Raw genomic sequence first — 21,863 nt, 5'->3', positions numbered from 1 at the left:
CTCTACACCACCACAATGGATTTGAAATAAAACTATCATTGAAGTTTACATTTTCACCTTTAATTTAAGGGTTTTACCAAAAATATCACATGAGCCGTTTAGGAATGACAGACATTTTTCTGCAAAGCCCTCCCATTTCTAGGGACTCAAAAGTATTTGGACAATTAACTGACAAGCTGTTCCATAACCAGGTGGGAGCAGTCCCCTCATTATTTCATTAACTATTAAGCAGGTGAAAGGTCTGGAGTTGGTTCCAAGTGTGAAATTTGCTTTTGGAAGCTGTCACTGTGAACTCTCAATATGAGGTCCAAAGAGCTGACCACGCAAGTAACAACGGGCCATCATTAGGCAGACAAAACAAAACAAACCCTTTAGAGAGATAACAGAAACACCAGGAGTGGTCAAATAAACCATCTGGTACATTCTTAAAAAGAAGGGACACACTGGTGAACTCTGGAAAACCACAGAAGACAACTGTCCTGGATGATTGCAGAATTCTTTCCCTGACAAAGTAATAATTCTTTGCATTTATATAGTGCTTTTCTCAATACTCAAAGAGCTCAGCAATTGCAGGTTAAGGGCCTTGCTCAAGGGCCCAACAGAGCAGAGTCCCTATTGGCATTTACAGGATTCGAACCAGCAACTTTCCGATTGGCAGTGCAGATCCCTAGCCTCAGAGGCAGTATAACCTCTTTCACAACATGTAGACAAACCCTGAGCACTCTCCACATGGTTGTGTTGAAGCAGGCTGGCACAGGCACCCTCAGCCCCAGTGAAGGCACTCAGAGACTCAGGACAGACAGCAGAATTAAGCTTTATATATACTTCAAACTATACTTCCTTAGAAGGCTGGCGTCCTTCAACATCTGCAATAAAATGCTGCAGATGTTCTATCAGACAGTTGTGGCGAGCACCCTTTTCTACGCGGTGGTGTGCTGGGGAGGCAGTATAAAGAAGAGCGATGCCTCACGCCTGGACAAACTGGTGAGGACGGCAGGCTTTATTGTAGGCATGGAGCTGGACAGTTTGACATCCATGGCAGAGCGACGGGCGCTGAGCAGGCTCCTGTCAATCGTGGAGAATCCACTGCATCCACTGAACAGGATCATCTCCGACAGAGGAGCTGCTTCAGTGACAGACTGCTGTCACCGTCCTGCTCCACTGACAGACTGAGGAGATTGTTCCTCCCGCACACTATGTGACTCTTCAATTCCACCCGGGGGGTAAACATTAACATTATTCAAAGTTATTGACTGTCTGTTATACCAGCATTGTTATCACTCTTTAATTTAATATTTTCTTTATCAGTATACTGCTGCTGGAGTATGTGAATTTCCCCTTGGGATTAATAAAGTATCTATCTATCTATCTATCTATCTATCTATCTATCTATCTATCTATCTATCTATCTATCTATCTATCTATCTATCTATCTATCTATCTATCTATCTATCTATCTATCTATCTATCTATCTATCTATCTATCGTATGGCGTGCATACGGACTCAACTCAGATGGAACAATGAGCGCCCAGCAATGGGCACCTTTTTCTTTCATTACAATTCTTATCATTTCAGCCATTATTCTTCCTCATCTGGCTTCTAGCATTCCATTGCTCTAGTCTTGCCTCTAATTAATCCATCCATCCATTTTCCAACCCGCTGAATCCGAACACAGGGTCATGGGGGTCTGCTGGAGCCAATCCCAGCCAACACAGGGCACAAGGCAGGAACCAATCCCGGGCAGGGTGCCAGCCCACCGCAGGACACACACAAACACACCCACACACTAAGCACACACTAGGGCCAATTTAGAATCGCCAATCCACCTAACCTGCATGTCTTTGGACTCTGGGAGGAAACCGGAGCGCCCGGAGGAAACCCACACAGACACGGGGAGAACATGCAAACTCCACGCGGGGAGGACCTGGGAAGTGAACCCGGGTCTCCTAACTGCGAGGCAGCACCACCCCCTCTAATTAATTCCACCAATAATTCCTAATTAAGGGGGTGTCAAACCCCACTCTGTCCATCTTATCTGTTTGATAAGGGCTATTCTCTCCCCTTACTATCTCAGCGCTTCCTATAATGATTTATAACTAAAGTGTTCATATTCCTTTCTCTAAGCGAGTTGCCCATTCCTCCGCTCTCTAGCACATCTGACATTTGGCTTATGAAAAATTGGTGTTTTCAGGCTTATACAAAATAATAAAAATATATACGTAGCATAAGCCTTTTTAATTCTACCTCTTACATCTTAATGCTTAGTGAAATACAGTAATCCCTCCTCCATCGCGGGGGTTGCGTTCCAGAGCCACCCGCGAAGTAGGAAAATCCGCGAAGTAGAAACCATATGTTTATATGGTTATTTTTAGAATGTCATGCTTGGGTCACAGATTTGCGCAGAAACACAGGAGGTTGTAGAGAGACAGGAACGTTATTCAAACACTGCAAACAAACATTTGTCTCTTTTTCAAAAGTTTAAACTGTGCTCCATGACAAGACAGATGACAGTTCTGTCTCACAATTAAAAGAATGCAAACATATCTTCCTTTTCAAAGGAGTGCAAAGCAAGCAGTCAAAAAAAAAAACAATAGGGCTTTTTGGCTTTTAAATATGCGAAGCACCGCCGGTACAAAGCTGTTGAAGGCGGCAGCTCACACCCCCTCTGTCAGGAGCAGAGAGAGAGTTAGAGAGAGATAGAGAGAGAGATAAAAAATCAATACGTGCCCTTTGAGCTTTTAAGTATGCGAAGCTCCGTGCAGCATGTCCTTTCAGGAAGCAGCTGCACACAGCCCCCCTGCTCACACCCCCCTAGTCAGCGCAAGAGAGAGAGAGAGAGAGAGAGAGAGAGAGAGAGAAAGCTGGGTAGCTTCTCAGCCATCTGCCAATATCGTCCCTTGTATGAAATCAACTGGGCAAACCAACTGAGGAAGCATGTACCAGAAATTAAAAGACCTATTGTCCGCAGAAACCCGCGAAGCAGCGAAAAATCCGCGATATATATTTAAATATGCTTACATATAAAATCCGCGATGGAGTGAAGCCGCGAAAGGCGAAGCGCGATATAGCGAGGGATCACTGTATCTTATCTACTTGTCTCAAGTGCACATAATACTTATCTGATACGTGCACATTACCAATTTTAAGAATACAATTTTCTATTGTAGACCTATCATTGCCAAAGTCTATAATCAAGAGAAGACTTCATGAAAGTACAAACAGAGAGTTTACCATAAGGTGCAAACCAATAGGAAAACCTCAATCATAGGATGGACAGATTAGATTTTTAAAAAACTATTTCAGTTCTGGAACAATTTTCTTTGGTCAAATGAAATTAAGATCAATGTGTACCAGAATGGTGCATACAGAACAGTATGGAGAAAAGAAAGAGTAGCTCATGATCTGTAGCATACCACCTCATCTGTGAAGGCAGTGTTATGGCCAGAGAATGAATGACTGCTATTGGAAGTCAGTTACTGGTGTTTATTGGTGATTTGACTGTTGACCGAAATAGCAGGATGAATTTTGAAGCATCCGGGGCGTGATACTGGCAACTCAGATTCAGACAAATGCCGCAAAACTGATAGGACGACACTTCACGGTACAGACGAACAATGAGCTTACAAGAGAGCAAAACAAGTGCTTTTCAATGCAAAGTACAGTGGACCCTTGACTTACAAACATTCGTTCGCGAGGGCTGGTTGTAACTCAAGCTGGTTGTAAGTCAAGAATATTTTTCCCATAAGAAATAATGGAAATACCCATAATGTGTTCCGAACCTCCCACAGCAGAACCTTTTCATAATAAAAAAGGGTTGTTTAATGTGCATAATTTACCAAAACACCAATAATTTTTCTAATGTACTAACCAAAAAGTTATAAAAAGTGCCTAGCCTACCAGAAACAACAATTTCATACTGTACTCACCATTTAATTTGACATCTTTGGGGAAGGGAAGAGGAGGAGAATGAAATGGAAGGTGGTTATTGTTTGGAAGGAGCCTCTTTATACAAATTTTTTCTTTGTAAAACTAGGGGGCTCTGCCCCCTGCTCGCTTCGCTCGCCAACCCCTGGCGTTGGGACATGACAAAGAGTGAGATGTATGAATTAGAAATAGAATAGTGTGCAGCTTTGGATGATGCGCATAGAAATAACAAATAGAGTGTTTGGCATATATTAATGTTTTATTGGAATATTTCTTTGTATACAACATTAGTAGTAAAGATGGTGTCTTGTCCTTGAATGAGTCTTCCTTGGCATGGATCATGGAACGTCGAACACGTGAGAAGGCAACATAAAGTTGTCCATTTCCAAAAACGGGTTCAGAGAGGTAGATGCCAACCTTGTCCATGGTTTGTCCGTGTGATTTGTTGATGGTAATGGCAAATGCAGGTTTAATGGGGAACTGTTGCCGTTTCAATGTAAAAGGTAATTCTAGGTCAGAACTCGTAAGGTCAATTCTAGGAATGAGAACAGCACATGTAAGAACTGTTGCTTGAATAACATTGCGTGTCATGGTGTTGACGACTAACCGTGCGCCATTGCATAAACCCTGTTTAGTGTTAAGGTTTCTTAATAGCATGATTATTGTTCCGCTTTTAAGGGCAAGGTTGTGTTGTGGTAATCCGGCTGGGTTAATAGTGTTCAAATATTCTAAGGGGAAATTTATATGTTCATTGTCGTCATCAGAGTCAACTTTGTCAGAGCTTAGAAAGATCTGTGTCTCTCCAGGAAGTAATGAAATGACCTGGTTATTAATGTGATTAACATTAATATTTTTTGGACATAATATAGTGCGTTGTGTTAAAAGGGGTATTTGGTCTAATGTGATTGCTGTTCCAAATATCTCTTTTACTAAGTTGTCTGAGATAAATTCATGGATACACGTGATCGTCTCTGTGCCTGCTGTTTTTTTAATTCTTGAAATTGTAGCACTCCATCCTTCCTGTCCAGTTGGAAATAATATGGGGTATGTTAAAGTATCAAGAAGCAGAAATCAAATGTCTATGTGTTGGAATGTAGGTGTGTTGTTTTTATCAGGACGTAAATGTAGAACAATATCTCTGTGAAATGGAGGCTCACCATCTTTACTTTGAAAGACAATTGCCACTTCATTAACGACGGGCAGATTGTATCGTCTTGGATCTTGTTCTTTGTCCTTTATCAAGACCAAAGCAATTGTAGTTGCCGCTATACCTTCTGCATTTGCTTTTGTATTTGCATCCTTTTCAACTTCATGTAGCATTTTTATAGACTTAGCTAATGGGTGATTGTTTATGACATGAGTGACGTTTCTCATTATAAGCTCTGTGCATTGTTTGTTTTCAGGAAGGTTCATGCGTTGATAGATTGCCTCATCTGGATCTAGGATGTAGATTTGTGCATATTTGCGTTGTTGATTCGTTTCAGGGTGCACTGTTCCAATGCGATGCAATATTTGTCCACATATGCGAAAGCAGTATGGGCCATTGCCTTTTGGTGGCCTGATATTTACTCCGGTAAATGCAAAAGCAAATGAACTATTGTAGGATCTAATGCAGTTCATAAAGTTTGTACTTTCAGGCACATCGTTAGTTAGAAGCTTCTTTAGATATTCAGGATATGAATGTAAAGGAGGCAGTCTACTCTGACCTTTTTGACAACAACGTGTAAATTCATTATTTGTATTGCCAGTTGTTTCTTCTGTGAAGTTAAGTGAATGACAATGATTGCAAATGACATTCATTAATCCCAATGAATTTTCCTCAATAGTGGATTCCTTATTGAAGGCGCTTTCAGCCATTTGGCGTAAGCGTTTAACAGGTGTGTGGTGTTGATGTCCGCGACGGGCATGTTTTGCTTTTTGCGTTTGATTGCCTTTTTGTTGCATGTCCATTATTTGTGACGCGCTATTTTATTCTTTTTTTTTATTCGCCTCTGCTTTGCGCAAAGTCCGTTTCAGTCTACGCCGTGCATTGTTTGTATCGAGCCTTGTCCGTTTTTGTATGTCGGTCATTTGAGTTTGGTGCTTTTCGCGTCTTGCTTTTTTTTTTTCTGTCAGTTCATTTGCGCGTTGTTCACGTCTCCGTTCATTTATTCTGTCTCTTCGCTCCCTTTTTTGTATGTCTGATACGCGAGCTCTTTCGGTTTGAAATCGTGCTTCTTTCGATGCAGCACTTTGACACACGAATCGTTTTGTACCCGTGACCGTGTATTCATGACTTGTTTCTTTCTCAGCATGCGAAATATGGATAAGTAATGAGGATCGCACTCACTGTTAATATGTATCCTTTTCTGCAGTTGAACGGTTAATAGTGCTTTATTGAAAGGACATCCACCTATGCTGACACCTATGCCGACACCTATGCTGCCTAGTGTGAAGGTGTTGACGTTCACTTTAGAATATGTGGCTTTGGGTGTCACTTCTTATGGATGTGTGGGGGGGGTTGTTGTTGCGCGAGCGTCTTCTTTCTTTTTGTGTTCCTGTGTCTTGTTTGAATCCCCCTCTTTGTGTGTGTCCCGTCCCTTGCTTGTAGGGTCTGTGGGGTGGTTTTGTGTTCTTTTTTTTTGTCTTCCATGGGCTTGTTGAATCCCCCTCTTGGTGTGTGTCCCGTCCCGTCCCGTCCAGTGCCTGTAGGGTGGGGGGGTGGGGGTGTGTGGTCGTGCCTTGCTGTTGTGCGCTCGTCTGTTCTTTTTTTTTGGTGTGTTTAGTTTTGTGTGCAATGTGTTTCGTGCTTTGCCCGCGTTTGACTACTTTTTTATGTGCCTTTTCCTTTTTTCGTTGCGCCTCATTTCTGTGACTACTTTTTGTATGCGCTCACTCCTTTTTTCTGTGGTCTCATCCGCCTCTCGCGGCCCCTCATCCGCCTTTGTCGCCCTCTTTTGTCCGCCTTTCTCGGCTCCTCAGCCGACTCTCGCGGACTCTTTTTGCGCCTGCGCCTCTCGCGGACCCTCATCCGCCTCTCTCGCCCTCTTTTGTCCGCCTTTCTCGGCTCGTCAGCCGACTCTCGCGGACTCTTTTTGCGCCTGCGTAGTACGTCTTTTTGCAGCTACGGCCCATTGCCGGATGTGCCTGCGTCCATCATCCGGTTTAGCATTCTCGGTTAGTAATATGGATTGTCGAGATGGTGGATTTCGACATGCTGTACAATATTAGCGAGACGAACACCACTCTCATATTTCCTTCTTCATTTCGATTGTGATCGCTTTCTTTACCTTCGTTAACTTCTCTTCCTTCCTTAGCAATTATCGAAAAAAATTATATAAATCACTGCACTGACCGAAATTATGTTCACAAACACATGTATCTGGGCTCCGACTGGCACTTACATACGCTCTCGGCTGCTTGTTTACAATCGAGCAAGCAGATACACGTGACCGCATTCGGGTCGTAACGCAAGATGTTGGTCATAAAGCAAAACAAAAATTTTGTTGGTAAATCAAGTTGTTCGCATGTCAGGCCGGTCGTATATCAAGGGTCGACTGTAGTGGAATATTCTTCAATGACAAATTCAATCAACTGACCTCAATCAATTGGAGACAAAACTGATGGCACAAAGTCCATTGGACAGGCAGCAACTGAAAACCGCTGCAGTAAAGGCCTGGCAAAGCATCAGTAGAGTGAAAACCCAGCACTCTGGCCATGGGTTCAGAATTCAGGCAGTCGTTGATTGTAAATGATTTGCAACCAGAAATTGAAAATAATCTTTATATTTATGATTATTTTAGTTTCTGCAAATACCTTTGAAACCCTGAAGATGGGGGACCATGTATAATAAATGGCTGTCATTCCTAAATGGTTATTTTTTGTTAAACCCCTTGAATTAAAGCTGGAAGTCTACACTTCAGTCACATCTTGATTGATTCATTTCAAATCCATTGTGGTTGTGCATAGAGTCAGAACTATGACAGTTATGACACTGTCCAAATTCTTACGGACCTGACTGTATAATACACTTTGTGATGGGCAAATTAAATTAAGACTGATTTACTGACCTTTTATTTGTTACTGTTATTAGCTAGTTTCTAATTCCTAATGGAGAAGTCTTGACTTCCCAAAGAATGCCTTATGTTGAGACTAGATCGATATCTACCATGATGGCATTGTAGGCCTCAAAAACAGAACCTCCAGGGTGCGGACAGAAGGGTGTCTTTGTTATTCACCATTTGATAAGCTGAGCTTTGCATGCGCACTCTCAATGAGATAATGTTCCATGGTTGTGTTATGTATCTACTTCAACGAACATGTGTGAACATACAGCACCACCATTCCAGTAAAGTTCCAGTAAAGTTCATATGTCTTCTCTCCAGGATGCTCACAGAAATAACTAGTGATTAGTTTAATTTTGCAGGTATTGCCTCAACAATTCATTATTGCACTCAATTTCACAAACATACAATGCAAAACGCACTAAAATTAGCCCTTTGGGGTGGAGAACAAGGAATATTAATCCCTAAAGGTTATTCTTCAGCCACTTTCCTCAGCAACCCTCCAACACCACTTGGGTGGTCCATGGCTCATTCCATCTGGCTCCACACTCTCCCCAGTGGAAAAAATATACATACTGGTTTAATCCTTTACAACACTAACTTGAAATTTACATTGTGCACCTTGACTAGATTCCTCCAAAGACCTGGGACTCGTGTAAAAACTTTAACAACTAAAAAATGGAGAATAGACAGGGGTGCAGTTTTATAGTGTAGTGAGGCAATCATCTTTCTCAGAATGTAAGTGTGTTTCTTCTTGAAAGGCAACTTCTGCAAAAGTTTGATTCTGTGGTTTAGATGTGTATTCTGCACTATTTTTTGTAAAGAGGAAGCTATTACTTCAGCCTTTGCAGAATGCATGGTCAACAAATTTTATTCTTGTTAACTAACCCAATGCCTTTACTTTACATTATGTAAAATTTTCTATGAAAAATGTTTCCCATCTGGTATAACTGTATTTTTTTAACTGTGGTTCTTTTATTTTTGCATGGTGATGATTCTGTTTCTTTCTGTCTTCAGTATCGATACATTTTTAAATTTACGGTGAACACTTTTTATGATAACTGTCCACATTAGACACCTTTTGTTCGTTATTTTTGTAAACTTGCTTGTTCTATCTCAGTTTCAAAATGCACTACCGTCTATCAGAGCAGCTACTCCAAGCAACTGTGTGAAAAGGGGGTTTGAAAAGCAAAAGTCAGGGGATGGGGGCAAAAAAATATCCTAGTGACTGAATATTCCTTGTAGTGTTCTTAAGTCAACCATTAAGAAATGGAAAAAGGGTGGCACAGCTGTAGATCTGCCAATGCAGGCTGCCAACAAAAACTGAGTAATCATGGAGGAAGAAGATGAGTAGTGAGGGAGGCCATTAAGTGACTTCTCAGAACTCTGTTACAAATTACAGTGGCTGAGACTGGAGAGACGACGGAGAAAGCAACTGTTTCCCAGGTGCTTCATCAGTAGCAGCTTTATGGAGGAGTAGCCAAGAGAAAGGCACTGTTAAACGAAAATGTACATGACATCTTGGTACAGTTTGCAAGAAGGTACATGGGACACTTTGAAGTCAGCTGGAATAAGGTTCTGTGGCCAACCAACTAAACACCATGTTAACACTGCACGTTATCAAAAACATGCCATGCCACCTACACTGTGTCGTGAGGATGCAGCAGGCTCTGGAAGGCTTGTGAGGACAAAATGAATGCAGTAAAAAACAAAATGAGGGGGAATCCTGGAGGAGAACCTGATGCCATCTTTGAAGAAGATTTGAGATCTGATAAGACAGCGACCCGAAGCATACAGATACACAAGAATGGCTAAAAAAATAACAGTGAGAATGTCCTAGAGTCCAGATCTTAGACCAGCTGAGAATTTGTGTGTGGACTTGAAAAAGGCTGATCACCCACGATCTCCATACAACCTGCCAGAGCTTAAGCAGCTTTGTAAAGAAGAATTAGGAGAAATATGGAAACACATGCAGAGCTGATTGAGATCTCAAAGCTGTCATGGCTGCTAAAGATGCATCTACTAAATATTGGCTTGAAGGAATTGACTATTTATGTGTTGCATTTGCACTGTGTTTAACATTTGTAATTAATTAATTTATACTTATTTATTTTATTAATTTTGCAGGGATCTGTTTCACTTTTGAAATTAAGGATTTTTTGTCTGTTGATCAGTGACAAAAAGCCAAATCAAATCCATTGTAATATAATATAGTATAGCAATAAAAATGTTTAAAGGGGTGAAAACTTTTTATACGCACTGTATGTATCCAAGACTTACAGGGACACAGGAGGAGAACACTATACCAACACCATGACAATGATATTTTTTTATTGGATTTACTTTGTTAATCTCCAAAGGGAAATTGCCTTTTCACATGAGCTTTGGAGGTCAGGGTCAGCCATTATACAAGTTAAGAGCCAACAGAGTAGGACCCCCTTCTGGCAGTGAGAGGATCTGAACGGCAACCTTCTAGATACCAGCACACATCCTTAACTTCAGAGCCACCACTCATCCTTTGGACTGAATCCTGAACTCAGACAACCAAAACATGAGCTAAAATGAAACAAATGACTGCATTTAATATAAGCTATAATGAATAACAAAAGATCAAGATTTTGACTTGAAAATCAATTTAACACAATTTAGTAATTATGAAATCACAGTGAAGTTTGACCAAATGGTAGAAAGTGTGAAACAAGTCAATGCTGAAAGCTTTCATTTAAGATGGAACTGTACGTAGTCTTGGCCTAGTTCTTTTGTCAATATGGGACCAGCTGTGCTGAAATTAATAAATATCATAAATATGAAGAAAAGGCGGCAACACTGGTAGACAAGTTCAAAAATTTGCCAATATAAGTAATTGCTGCTGCTTGTTTAATGGTTTTACAGCTCCAGCTGAAGTGTTTTAAGGCCTAACACTCGGGTCTCGTCAAGAACACAGCCACACATACAGGTGGCTACACACAAAAGACATCATTTAATAATGGCGATGGCGTAAATACAGCAATGGAAAACATTTGAACTGATTGTTCAATTGCCTCAAAGATCTGCTTCAAATTAATACTTGGTCAATGCTGCCTCGGAGATGGAATGGACAAGAATGACCCGTCCAGTGTAAGGACACGCACTGATCTTCACTGTCCTGGCACCTCGTCCATAAAGTCACAAAGTGCTTTGGCACTCGAGTTGTTTGGAGTTCATCGAATGTGTCTATAGGCTCCTTCTCAATAAGTCATTTGTGCATTTTTAAAAAAAGGTTGCAGGGAATTTTATAATTTTATAATTTTATAATTGTGAAACTGAATGGACGTATCATTTTTTGCTAGCGAGTTGCACAGTATGGATACAACCTACTGTATATGCACCTTCATACAACAAAGTACACTACACTTCAGTTTTTGTTTACTTTCTTTTTCTTATACAGTACAGGTACTCGTCGACATACGACCTATGCAAGTTACGACTGTTCGACTTTACGACGCGTTTGACTGTTTCCCCTGCCAGCTGTTGGCAGCGCCAGTTTCCCGCACTCTCAAGTCTCGCTACGCAGCAGTAAAAATATACGCAGCAGTGTTGCCCCACGTGTGTTTGTGTCTTGTTGTTTTGGCAATTTTCGAAAATAATATAACCCTAACATATAACCCTATAATATTAACACTAATAGCAGCTTTCTACTCAAAACGGCAAACTTGAGAAGCTGCCAGCATCAAACCCAGAAGCTCTTGATTGGGCAGTTCTTAGGATTGCACTACGCAAGCAGTCGCATCAACTGCTTACCGCAACCTGCTTTCTTTTTTCTTCTTGAATAAAAGCGCACTTGTTCTGTTATACTTGTACTTGTGAAAGTGTTTATTTGATATTTGGACTTCAGGCTTCACACCAGTCATTCTCAGTCACACACACCACTCACATCCACATCCACAGTTATCCCAGTCTCGTTCGTGCACAAGTTTTATATACAATCATCACATTCAAATGTTAACAGTTCCCACACACAACTGCTGACTCCCAATCAAGAGCTTCTGGGTTCGATGCTAGCAGCTTCTCGAGTTTACCGCTTTGAGTAGAGAGCTGCTGTTATTGTTAATATTATACAATAAAAACATACATTTGATTTACGTCTGTAACAACCGCTGTAAATTTATAGTGCTTGTCAAAGTTAGCGTTCACACTCGCCCCGATATGACACTGCTCTTTTCAAATAAAGACGCGCTATAACAGAGGTGAACTCAGATCAGAGAAAACAGAAGCCCTCCCCGCAAAAAATGTCGACTCACAGTGTATGAATGGCGTATGGAAGAAGTGTGTTAAGCGTTATGTAAATACTTTTGCTGGATTTAACAGTGAACAAGAACTTGATGAGATTCGTGAAGAAATAGTGAAACTGTCAAAAGACCTTTCATTGGAATGTGAAATGGAAGATGTCGAGGAGTTGCTAGACCGGGAATCAGGTGAACTTACAAATGAAGAGCTGATAGAATTGGAAGAAGAAAGAGTGGCGGAAGAAGAAACAAGAGAATTGGAGTAAGACGAAGAGGAGGAGGTGCCACAAACAATGTTCACCACAAAGGGATTGTCAGAAGATTTATCTCTACTGAATAAACTCCTCGCTCATTTTGAAAAAATGGACCCAAATATTGAACGATTTGCGAGGATTGAACGGATGGCACGCAACACATTTCGTCCTTATTGCGAAATTTATGAAGAGAAAAAAAAACAAACAATTCAGACGAAGCTCACTATGTTTATGAAAAGAGCAACTCCTCCCATCACCCCGTCCGCAGCCTCGCCTGATCTGATGAAGGCGATATCGACAACCCGCAGCCAAGCACCAGTGGTGCCAGGAATTAAATGTACAGTACAGTATTTCTTGTTTTGTACGTTTTCCACATATTAAACAAATTGTACTGTAGTATGCTGTGTTTGTCTTAGAAAGTAAGAAAATGTTGATAAAATATTACTTTAAGATGATTACAATATTATTACCCAGTCTAATATTCTTACCTTAAATTAACATAGGCCGACTTACGTCCAGATCGACTTACAACCAGTCAGTCGGAACCAATCGCGGTCGTAAGTCGACAAGTACCTGTATATAGAAGCAAAAGTGTTGACCATAAGAAACTTAAAAGTTGCAGAGAGGAACTCTTAAAAAAAGCTTTAAGAACTGATGCCAATTTCACATAAGGGATATTTAAACCATCGCAAGAAAAATCAGTTCCCCAAACTTTTTTTTGACATTTGTTTATTTAGTTTATCTTTGATATCTAGAGATCAAGTATATTTGTTTTGAAAGATTCCTGATGGGGGATGAAGTTGAAGTGCAACATGTGCTATGCATTCATGTTTGTACAATTTGCCATCCATACTACTACATTATCCATTATTGAGCTACGGTGGGCCAAAGTTTAATACTATCTATCTATCTATCTATCTATCTATCTATCTATCTATCTATCTATCTATCTATCTATCTATCTATCTATCTATCTATCTATCTATCTATCTATCTATCTATCTATCTAATCCAACATCTGTCTGTATGTTTATATATCTGTCTGCTTTTCACGAAAGAACTACTTAACGGATTTAGATTTTTTTTTTTCTATCATTTGCTTGAACATTCCGGTTGATTTTGCAAGTTCTCTCATCACGCTAAGTATCATAGTTTGCTTGCGGCAAGTGATTTATTCGAGTAAATCCGAGAGGGAGGCTGTGGGCCGAGGGGAGGGAAAAGCGGGACCTCAGGAGTAGAGAGCTGTTCTCACTTACGCGCCAGCCTCCATTCGAGTTGGTGCACCTCTGGCCACATGTTGGATTGTACCTTGCCTCCACTTAGCTAGCAACACCTGTTTGTTCAGTAGACATTATCATCTAGAGATTCTTATGGAGTAATGTTTGACATTTTTTAGGGAGAGATTAGAGCTACGTGTGCTTTAGGGTGTAGCTGCTGATTGGCAGAGATATCACGTCCACATGCTTTTCTCCCCATGTTGGGGGACGCTCTCCTATCAGAGCTGAATACGATCAGATTTAGTTCCAACGTTTAACATTGGAGCGTACCTACCTTACACTTGGCCAGAATTACATTTTTTTTTTTAATTTTATTGATTTTTTAAAGTTTGTCCTGTTTCACTACTACGTGGGTGGAGCCGAGGGATGCAAAGGTCCCTCTTCTCACACTCACTGTGCAACATTCAAAATTTTTTGACTTCATGACACATGGTCACTTTCAAAGATTAAATTTCCAAGATGGGTGATACTTAATGTTTAAAAATAAAGCCTTTTCTTAAGGTCATGAAACTTCATCTCTCTTTGCTGTGTAATCAGTTTGCAGTAATTTCATTTTCATGTTTCGACTAACACAATTATAGCACTCTGTCTGATCAGCAAGGTCAAACAATGTGTCTGTTATTCACTTTACCCTATAGAGATTTTTTTTTCAAATGACCTCCTCACAAGCCCACAGCTTTTATTGTACTATGAAAGACACTAGATCTGTTTAAAGTGTGATTTGATTGAAATAAAATAGAAGCAAAATAAAAATAAGATCATGCATACAGTACAGCATGGACTTGGAATAATCAACACCAGACAAAAGTGTCCACTGACACTGTCCCAAAAACAATACACTCATTTCAGGCCAATTCATCAGCACCACATAATATGCAATGCACAGCTGCACAAAAGGAAAAGTTAAGATTCACTCAACAAGCACTAGACTTACGGGTTCAAGAGAGTGACTTCAAAAGTGCCACTCATGCACCCTGTTTTGTGTGCACACACTGATGCATGCAGGTTATTTTGTGAACATAAAAAAGCAGAAGATTATCACAAGGAACCTCAGAATTATGCAGAGTTGTATTCTGAGTAAACGAAAGTAAACTGAGCACCAAGTTAAAGAGGGAAATCAAAGGATTAGTCTTAAATTGAAGCCGAAGTCAATGAACCGCAAGGGACCTCTCTACTTAAATTATTGAGCTAAAACTGACTTACTTATCTTATTGAGGTTTAACAATATATCAAAACTCTGCTCTTTTTATACATTATGAAAGTAGCATCATTGATGTGATGATCTAGGTCAGGGGTGAGCAAAGTCATTCCTGGTGGGCCGCAGTGGCTGCAGGTTTTTGTACTAACCCAATTAATTAATAAGAAGCACTTCTGCTTCATTTTAGTTGTCTCGCTCGTTAAGATTTTGAAGCCTTATTGCTTATTTTACTCTTAAACAGCTGTATTCATTCAGTTTTTAATTACTCCATATTAGCAATAAGATGCAAATGACAAAAGAAACCAGCATTTCTCCATTTACCTTGTTTCCATTTACACCTGTGAGCATTTATCGTGCACTATTTGGCTTAATGAAATACTTGGAAGGAAAGTGAAAATTACTCATCCGTTTTAGTCTTGAAATCATTTGGATGATATCCTAAGAAAGGAAAAAAAAATGCAGGATGTGAGAATGACCTGACATGGCAGAGTTGAAGCACTGACAAGCCATGAAATTAAATTATTGGCAAGGATTGTTTTCTAATTAAGCAAATGGGTTGGAAACAAAAACCTGCAGCCACTGTGGCCCTCCAGGACTGACCATGCCCACCGCTGGTCTTGGTCAAGAATGAGGGTTAATCAAAAAAGTAAGGGCACCCTGCAGTGAACCATCAGCCTGTCCATGGCTGCAAAGTTCCAGCCTTATCAGATAATAATAATAATAATAATAATAATAATAATAATAATAATAATAATAATGATATCCTAATAAAGCCCATTTTTAATTGGTAATTATTCTTTCTCATCCACACCAAATTCCAAAAGTAGAGCCTTCTCTGTTGCTTCTATTTTTTAATATTTTTCTTTCTTTCTTTCCTTCCTAACACAGAGGGGTGTTCAACATTGAAGACATTGTTCTGAATTACCGAGACCCAGAAGGTGACATGATCCGGATCTTAGATGATGAAGACATCACACTAATGTTCCTGGAAGCTGAAACTAGGACAGTCAAGAGACCCGAGAACCAGTTTCCATGGGAGATCCATGTGACACGAATTGGAGACCTTGAAATCTACCACCACAAAGCTTGATGACCTTTCTAAGGTTTTGCAGCCATTCTAATAATTTGGCCCCGGGGGTCATCTCTATCACCGATTCCAGCAGTGTTTTGGTATCTGAATCTGCTCTTCATTTCAGTCATTTCCTGATCAGATGTAATGCATTGAATTGTATGGCTTTTAATATTCCAAACTGAATGCTGTATATTTCATTATATTTGCAAATTAAAAATTTGTTAGGTTGTTTGGTCATATATCTGAATCTTTGATACTAATTCATGCAAGTCTGTAAACCATTTACAAATTTTATTTTCATTTTTAATAAGAATCTTAATTTAATTTCTGTGTCTTCTTTGGTCGGTGTCTTGCTCACCCAGCAACATCTCAGCAACTATCAAAATAAGGGAAGTATATCAGAATTTAAAGATCCACAGGAGATGCCATCACCTTGATTCTTCATGTAGCACACTTCCACATAGACACCAAGAGAGGGGACTAGGGGTGGTAATGCTGTTTATAGATTATATTTCTGTATTTAACACAATAAACTTCTCTAAGTTCTTCACCAAGCTCAGGGACATCCATCTGAGGACTTCATTGTACATCTGGGTTTTAAAATTCTGTGCAGGCCAACCCCGGGTGATTTGAGTGGGTGGCAACACTTCATCCTCCCTCACCCTCAACACTTCAACACCCTCACCCTGGGGCTCCACAGGGATGTGTTCTGAGTCACACTGTTGTACTCCCTCTATACATATGACTTCATGCCTGCTCATGACTCAAACATCATTGTCAAGTTTTCTTATGACACAGCTGTGGTAGACCTGATTTCTAACATCAACGAGGAGGCTTACCTGGAAGAACGGGAGAGTCTGTCACATTGGCGTCAGGGCAGTCTACTCTTGCATGTCAACAAGGTGAAGCAACTGATTGTGGACTTTGTGAGAAAACAGCAGAGGTACTGCTACCTCCTGTGTATTAACAGAAATTAAGGTGGAAAGAGTAGACAGTTCCAGATACCTTGGTGTCCACATCACAGAGGACCTGTTCTGGTCTAGGAACATTAACACCGTAATGAAGAAGGCACAGCAACATATTTATCACCTCAATGATTTTAGGATTCTCTCCCAAATACTAAAGAACTTCTACATATCCACCATTCAAAGCATTCTGACAAGAAGTATTATTGCCTGGTTTGGAAACGGCACACAGCAGGACAGCAAAGCTCTGCAGAAGGTGATGATGTCAGCTGAACGCATCACTGGGTGTGCAGTCCCTAACTTCCAGGACATTTATATCAAACAATGTTGGAACAGGACAAAGTAAATTTTAAAAGGCACCAGCCATCCCAATAATGGTCTCTTTCGCATGATGCGGTCAGGGAAATGATACAGCTAGCTGTCTGAAGACCAGTTCAGAGAGCCTGTAAAACTGAACCTGGCTGTAGACCAAATCTGTAAACTGCCAGCTGCAGGTCTGTCCACAGATGTTCTACGGGGTTTACTTCTGGACTTTGGCTAGACGCTAAAGGACAGTCAGTGACTTGTCCCACAGCCTCTCCAGGACTGTCTTTGGGACAAGCTTGGGTTATTAACATGTTGAAAGGTGAACCATAACCCCAGTCTGAGGTCATGTGCACTGTGAAGTAGGTTTTCTTCAAGGTCCTCTCTGTATGTGGCTGTATTCACCCTTCCCTCAATTCTGACCAGTCTCCCTTTCCCTGCCACTGAGAGGCACCCCCATAGAATGGTGCTGACACCAGCGTGCTTCACTGCAGGAATGGTACTAGGCAGGTGATTGGTGGACATAGTTTGTCAAGTTCTGCCCAAAGAGTTACATTTTTGTCTCATCAGACCTAATGATTTTTTTCTTCATGCTCTCAGAGTTCTTTAAATTTCTGTTTAGCAAACCCCAAGGTTGAGTTAGCAACTCTACCATGCACACACCTGATTAATTTAGCGCTGCTGAGATGCTCATCCTTAAAACAGGTTCTCCCATCTCAGCAAAGGACTTATGAAACCCTATCAGAGATACCACTGGGCTCTTGCCACTTGCCTGATAAGGACCTTTTTTGCCCGGCCACACAGTTTGGCTGTATGGTTCCAAGTTTCTTCCATTTTACATTTATCGAGGTCACTGTGCTCTTAGGAACATTCCAAGCTGTAGAAGTGATTTTACCCCCTTGCCCTGATCTATGCCTCACCACAATTTGATCGCAGAAGCCTAAAGAGAGTTCCTTGGACTTCATAGCTTGATTTTTGTCCTCACATGTTGTGTGAATTATAGAAATAGATGCATGCCTTCTAAACGATGTCCAATTAATTAACTTTGCCGTAGGTGGATTCTAGTCAAGTTCTAGACATGTCAAAAGGAGAATTAAAGCAAACAGGATGCACCTGAGCACAATCTGGAGTGCCACAGCAAAGGATCTGATTGTTTACAGGTATGACATTTCAGTTTTTTATTACATTTCCACACCAACATGGTGTTCACGTCACTGTACATTGAGAGGGACAAATGTATGTCTAAAATTAAATCTAAAACATAATTAAATGTGAAGAAGGAGAAGAGGTCACTGTTATTATTCTCATATTCACTCACTTTAGATAGATAGATAGATAGATAGATAGATAGATAGATAGATAGATAGATAGATAGATAGATAGATAGATAGATAGATAGATAGATAGATAGATAGATAGATAGATAGATAGATAGATAGATAGATAGATAGATAGATTTTAGTTCAGTTTTAGTTTTGGGTTGTGCCCTCACAGTTCCCAAGATTGAAAAATGGATGATGATGTTTATATTATTATGAAAATAGCCATAATAATAATAAAGGTAATACTAATAATAACTGATAATTTAACAGAAACAATTCCTTCTTAGTATTGATGTCATTACTTTACAATGCACTTTTTTTTTTTTTGTACAAATGGTTTACTTGTTAAAATAGATTTGATGCTCCCGTAAATTAGAAAGACAAAATGCCTCAGGCTCCTTGTGTGTACAATGTCTGAAAGCAGACAAGAGATGTTTTTACCTGGTGCAGCTAGGTGACAGTTGAGGACCTAGTTACAGGGAAGCCTGATGTTATTGTCTCTTTAATTTATTTTTATCAGAAGCGCAAACATTATATCTGAACAGAAGAAAAGCTTATAATGGACTGAAACTCAGTTCATGGCTTTTACTTATTCTGCAGTTGTTACCTCTGCAGTTTTGGCGTCGTTTTGATAAAGCTTATGGAAATAGTTGAAGCCTGTCTTTGTCTTGGCTCGGGAAAACAGAAATTAGAGCGAAGCACGGAGAACATGTCTGCATAGGAAAGTGGCTGCTCACCTGTGGAGATGAAATAGAACATGTGTTCTTGCTAGATAGATAGATAGATAGATAGATAGATAGATAGATAGATAGATAGATAGATAGATAGATAGATAGATAGATAGATAGATAGATAGATAGATAGATAGATAGATAGATAGATAGATAGATAGATAGATAGATAGATAGATAGATACATAGATAGATAGATAGATAGATAGATAGATAGATAGATAGATAGATAGATAGATAGATAGATAGATAGATAGATAGATAGTATTAAACTTTGGCCCACCGTAGCTCAATAATGGATAATGTAGTAGTATGGATGGCAAATTGTACAAACATGAATGCATAGCACATGTTGCACTTCAACTTCATCCCCCATCGGGAATCTTTCAAAACAAATATGCTTGATCTCTAGATATCATAGATAAACTAAATAAACAAATGCCAAAAAAAATGTTTGGGGAACTGACTTTTCTTGCGATGGTTTAAATATCCCTTATGTGAAATTGGCATCAGTTCTTAAATCTTTTTTTTAAGAGTTCCTCTCTGCAACTTTTAAGTTTCTTATGGTCAACACTTTTGCTTCTATATATAAGTAAAAGAAAGTAAACAAAAACTGAAGTGTAGTGTACTTTGTGGTATGAAGGTGCGTATAGGTTGTATCCATACTGTGCAACTAATCTTAGAACAATACTACAGAGTTAATCTCACTAACACATAAAAACTACACAGAATACACTCGGAATGAAATGCTATTGTTACTGGTGCTGTTTAGGTGGCTTCTTCAATAATCATGGTTGAGTTTACTGTATTGAATTATTGACTTGCAAGAACTGAGGGATTCAGTGCTGTTGGGGTAAAAAAGTAGCAAACAGTCAAAAAGCTGATGAAGAGTTCAAAGGTAGGAGATCGTTACAACCATGGAAGAAGAAAACAAATAAAGGAACAGTATTCAAAATCTGAAAGCTATTTCCAAAAAGGTCTACCAATAACTAAAGGGCCTTTACTTATCTGTATTTCAAAGTATGCTACTTGTCTGTTGTTTCTTTTAGTCCAAAAACTCAGATAAAGAAAGAACACGTGTTGCCTTCTTATATAATATGATACAGATGATATCAAACATCACTTTGGCATCTAAAAATATGACTGGCTATGTGGTTGCTATAAACAGCATGGGGGCAAGCTTGAAAACATGTAAAACATAATAGTGCTCACAATAAAAATAATTTTCATAGTTACATTGTGCTGAACATGAAAAAACAATAAGCAAAACTCATACATTTGCAGTTTGATTATCATAAGATAAACATAATGACAATTTCTGAGCAATCTGAAGTCATAATGAACAGCTAGGAAAATAAAATGAAGAAAGAAAAATGAGTCCATAATCTAAATGAAAACCTATTCTAGTCAGAGGTTTTGATGTAACATCTAATAGTTCTCCCTTGGACCATTGTGATTATGCTGATGGTAATCCAAAAACTGACTAGGGTGTCATGCAGACATTGTAACACTTGAACCTCTGTGCTAAAATAAAATGGTCATCATGGGCTTCTTTCTTTCTTTCTTTCTTTCTTTCTTTCTTTCTTTCTTTCTTTCTTTCTTTCTTTCTTTCTTTCTTTCTTTCTTTCTTTCTTTCTTTCTTTCTTTCTTTCTTATATATCAAAACTCTGCTCTTTTTATACATTATGAAAGTAGCATCATTGATGTGATGGTCTAGGTCAGGGATGGCCCTTCAGGACTGACCATGCCCACCGCTGGTCTTGGTCAAGAATGAGGGTTAATCAAAAAGTAACGGCACCCTGCAGTGAACCATCAGCCTGTCCAGGGCTGCAGAGTTCCAATCCTATCAGATAATAATAATAATAATAATAATAATAATAATAATAATAATAATAATAATAATAATAATAAAGCCTATTTTTAATAAGTAATTATTCTTTCTCACCCATACCGAATTCCAAAAGTAGAGCCTTTTCTGTTGCTTCTATTTTTAATATTTTTCTTTCTTTCTCAACACAAAGAGGTGTTCAGCATTGAAGACATTGTTCTGAACTACAGAGACCCAGGAGGTGACATGATTCGGATCTTAGATGATGAAGACATCACGCTAATGTTCCTGGAAGCTGAAACTAGGACAGTCAAGAGGCCAGAGGACAAGTTTCCATGGGACACAAATTGGAGACCTTGAAATCTACCACCACAAAGCCTGAAGACCTTTCTAAGGTTTTGTAGCCTTGGCCCAGGGGGGCATCTCTATCACTGATTCCAACACTGTTTTGGAATCTGAATCTGCTGTTCATTTCAGTTATTTCTTGATCAGGTGTAATGGACTGAAATGTGTGGCTTATAATATTCCAAACAGATTACTGTATATTTCATTATATTTGCAAATTAAATTTCGTTAGGTTGCTTGGTCATAAATCTGATCCTTTAATACTAATTCATGCATTCATTCATAATTCATTTTATTTTCATTTTTAATAAGAATCTTAACTTAATGTCTGTGT

General features: G+C 39.5%; 1 protein-coding gene across 2 annotated transcripts in view; it reads left to right on the top strand.

Annotated features, from left to right (window-relative positions):
* ncf4 (neutrophil cytosolic factor 4) overlaps nucleotides 1-21,559 on the top strand; it is a 131,063-nt gene extending 109,504 nt beyond the window's left edge. The window contains exons 10-11 of one of the 2 annotated variants that reach the window (XM_051934462.1): nucleotides 15,852-15,901; nucleotides 21,426-21,559. In XM_051934462.1, the coding sequence (XP_051790422.1) occupies nucleotides 15,852-15,901; nucleotides 21,426-21,544 (169 nt within the window). In that variant the 3' untranslated portion in view covers nucleotides 21,545-21,559. Of the gene's footprint in view, nucleotides 1-15,851; nucleotides 16,317-21,425 lie in introns of those variants that run through there. The other variant, XM_028816782.2, reaches the window with a different exon arrangement.
* The last annotated feature ends 304 nt before the right edge of the window (nucleotides 21,560-21,863 follow it).

This window comes from Erpetoichthys calabaricus, chromosome 12 (genome assembly GCF_900747795.2).
Source record: "Erpetoichthys calabaricus chromosome 12, fErpCal1.3, whole genome shotgun sequence".
In the NCBI taxonomy this organism is placed as follows: domain Eukaryota; kingdom Metazoa; phylum Chordata; class Cladistia; order Polypteriformes; family Polypteridae; genus Erpetoichthys; species Erpetoichthys calabaricus.
This window is presented reverse-complemented; position numbering and strand designations above follow the sequence as displayed.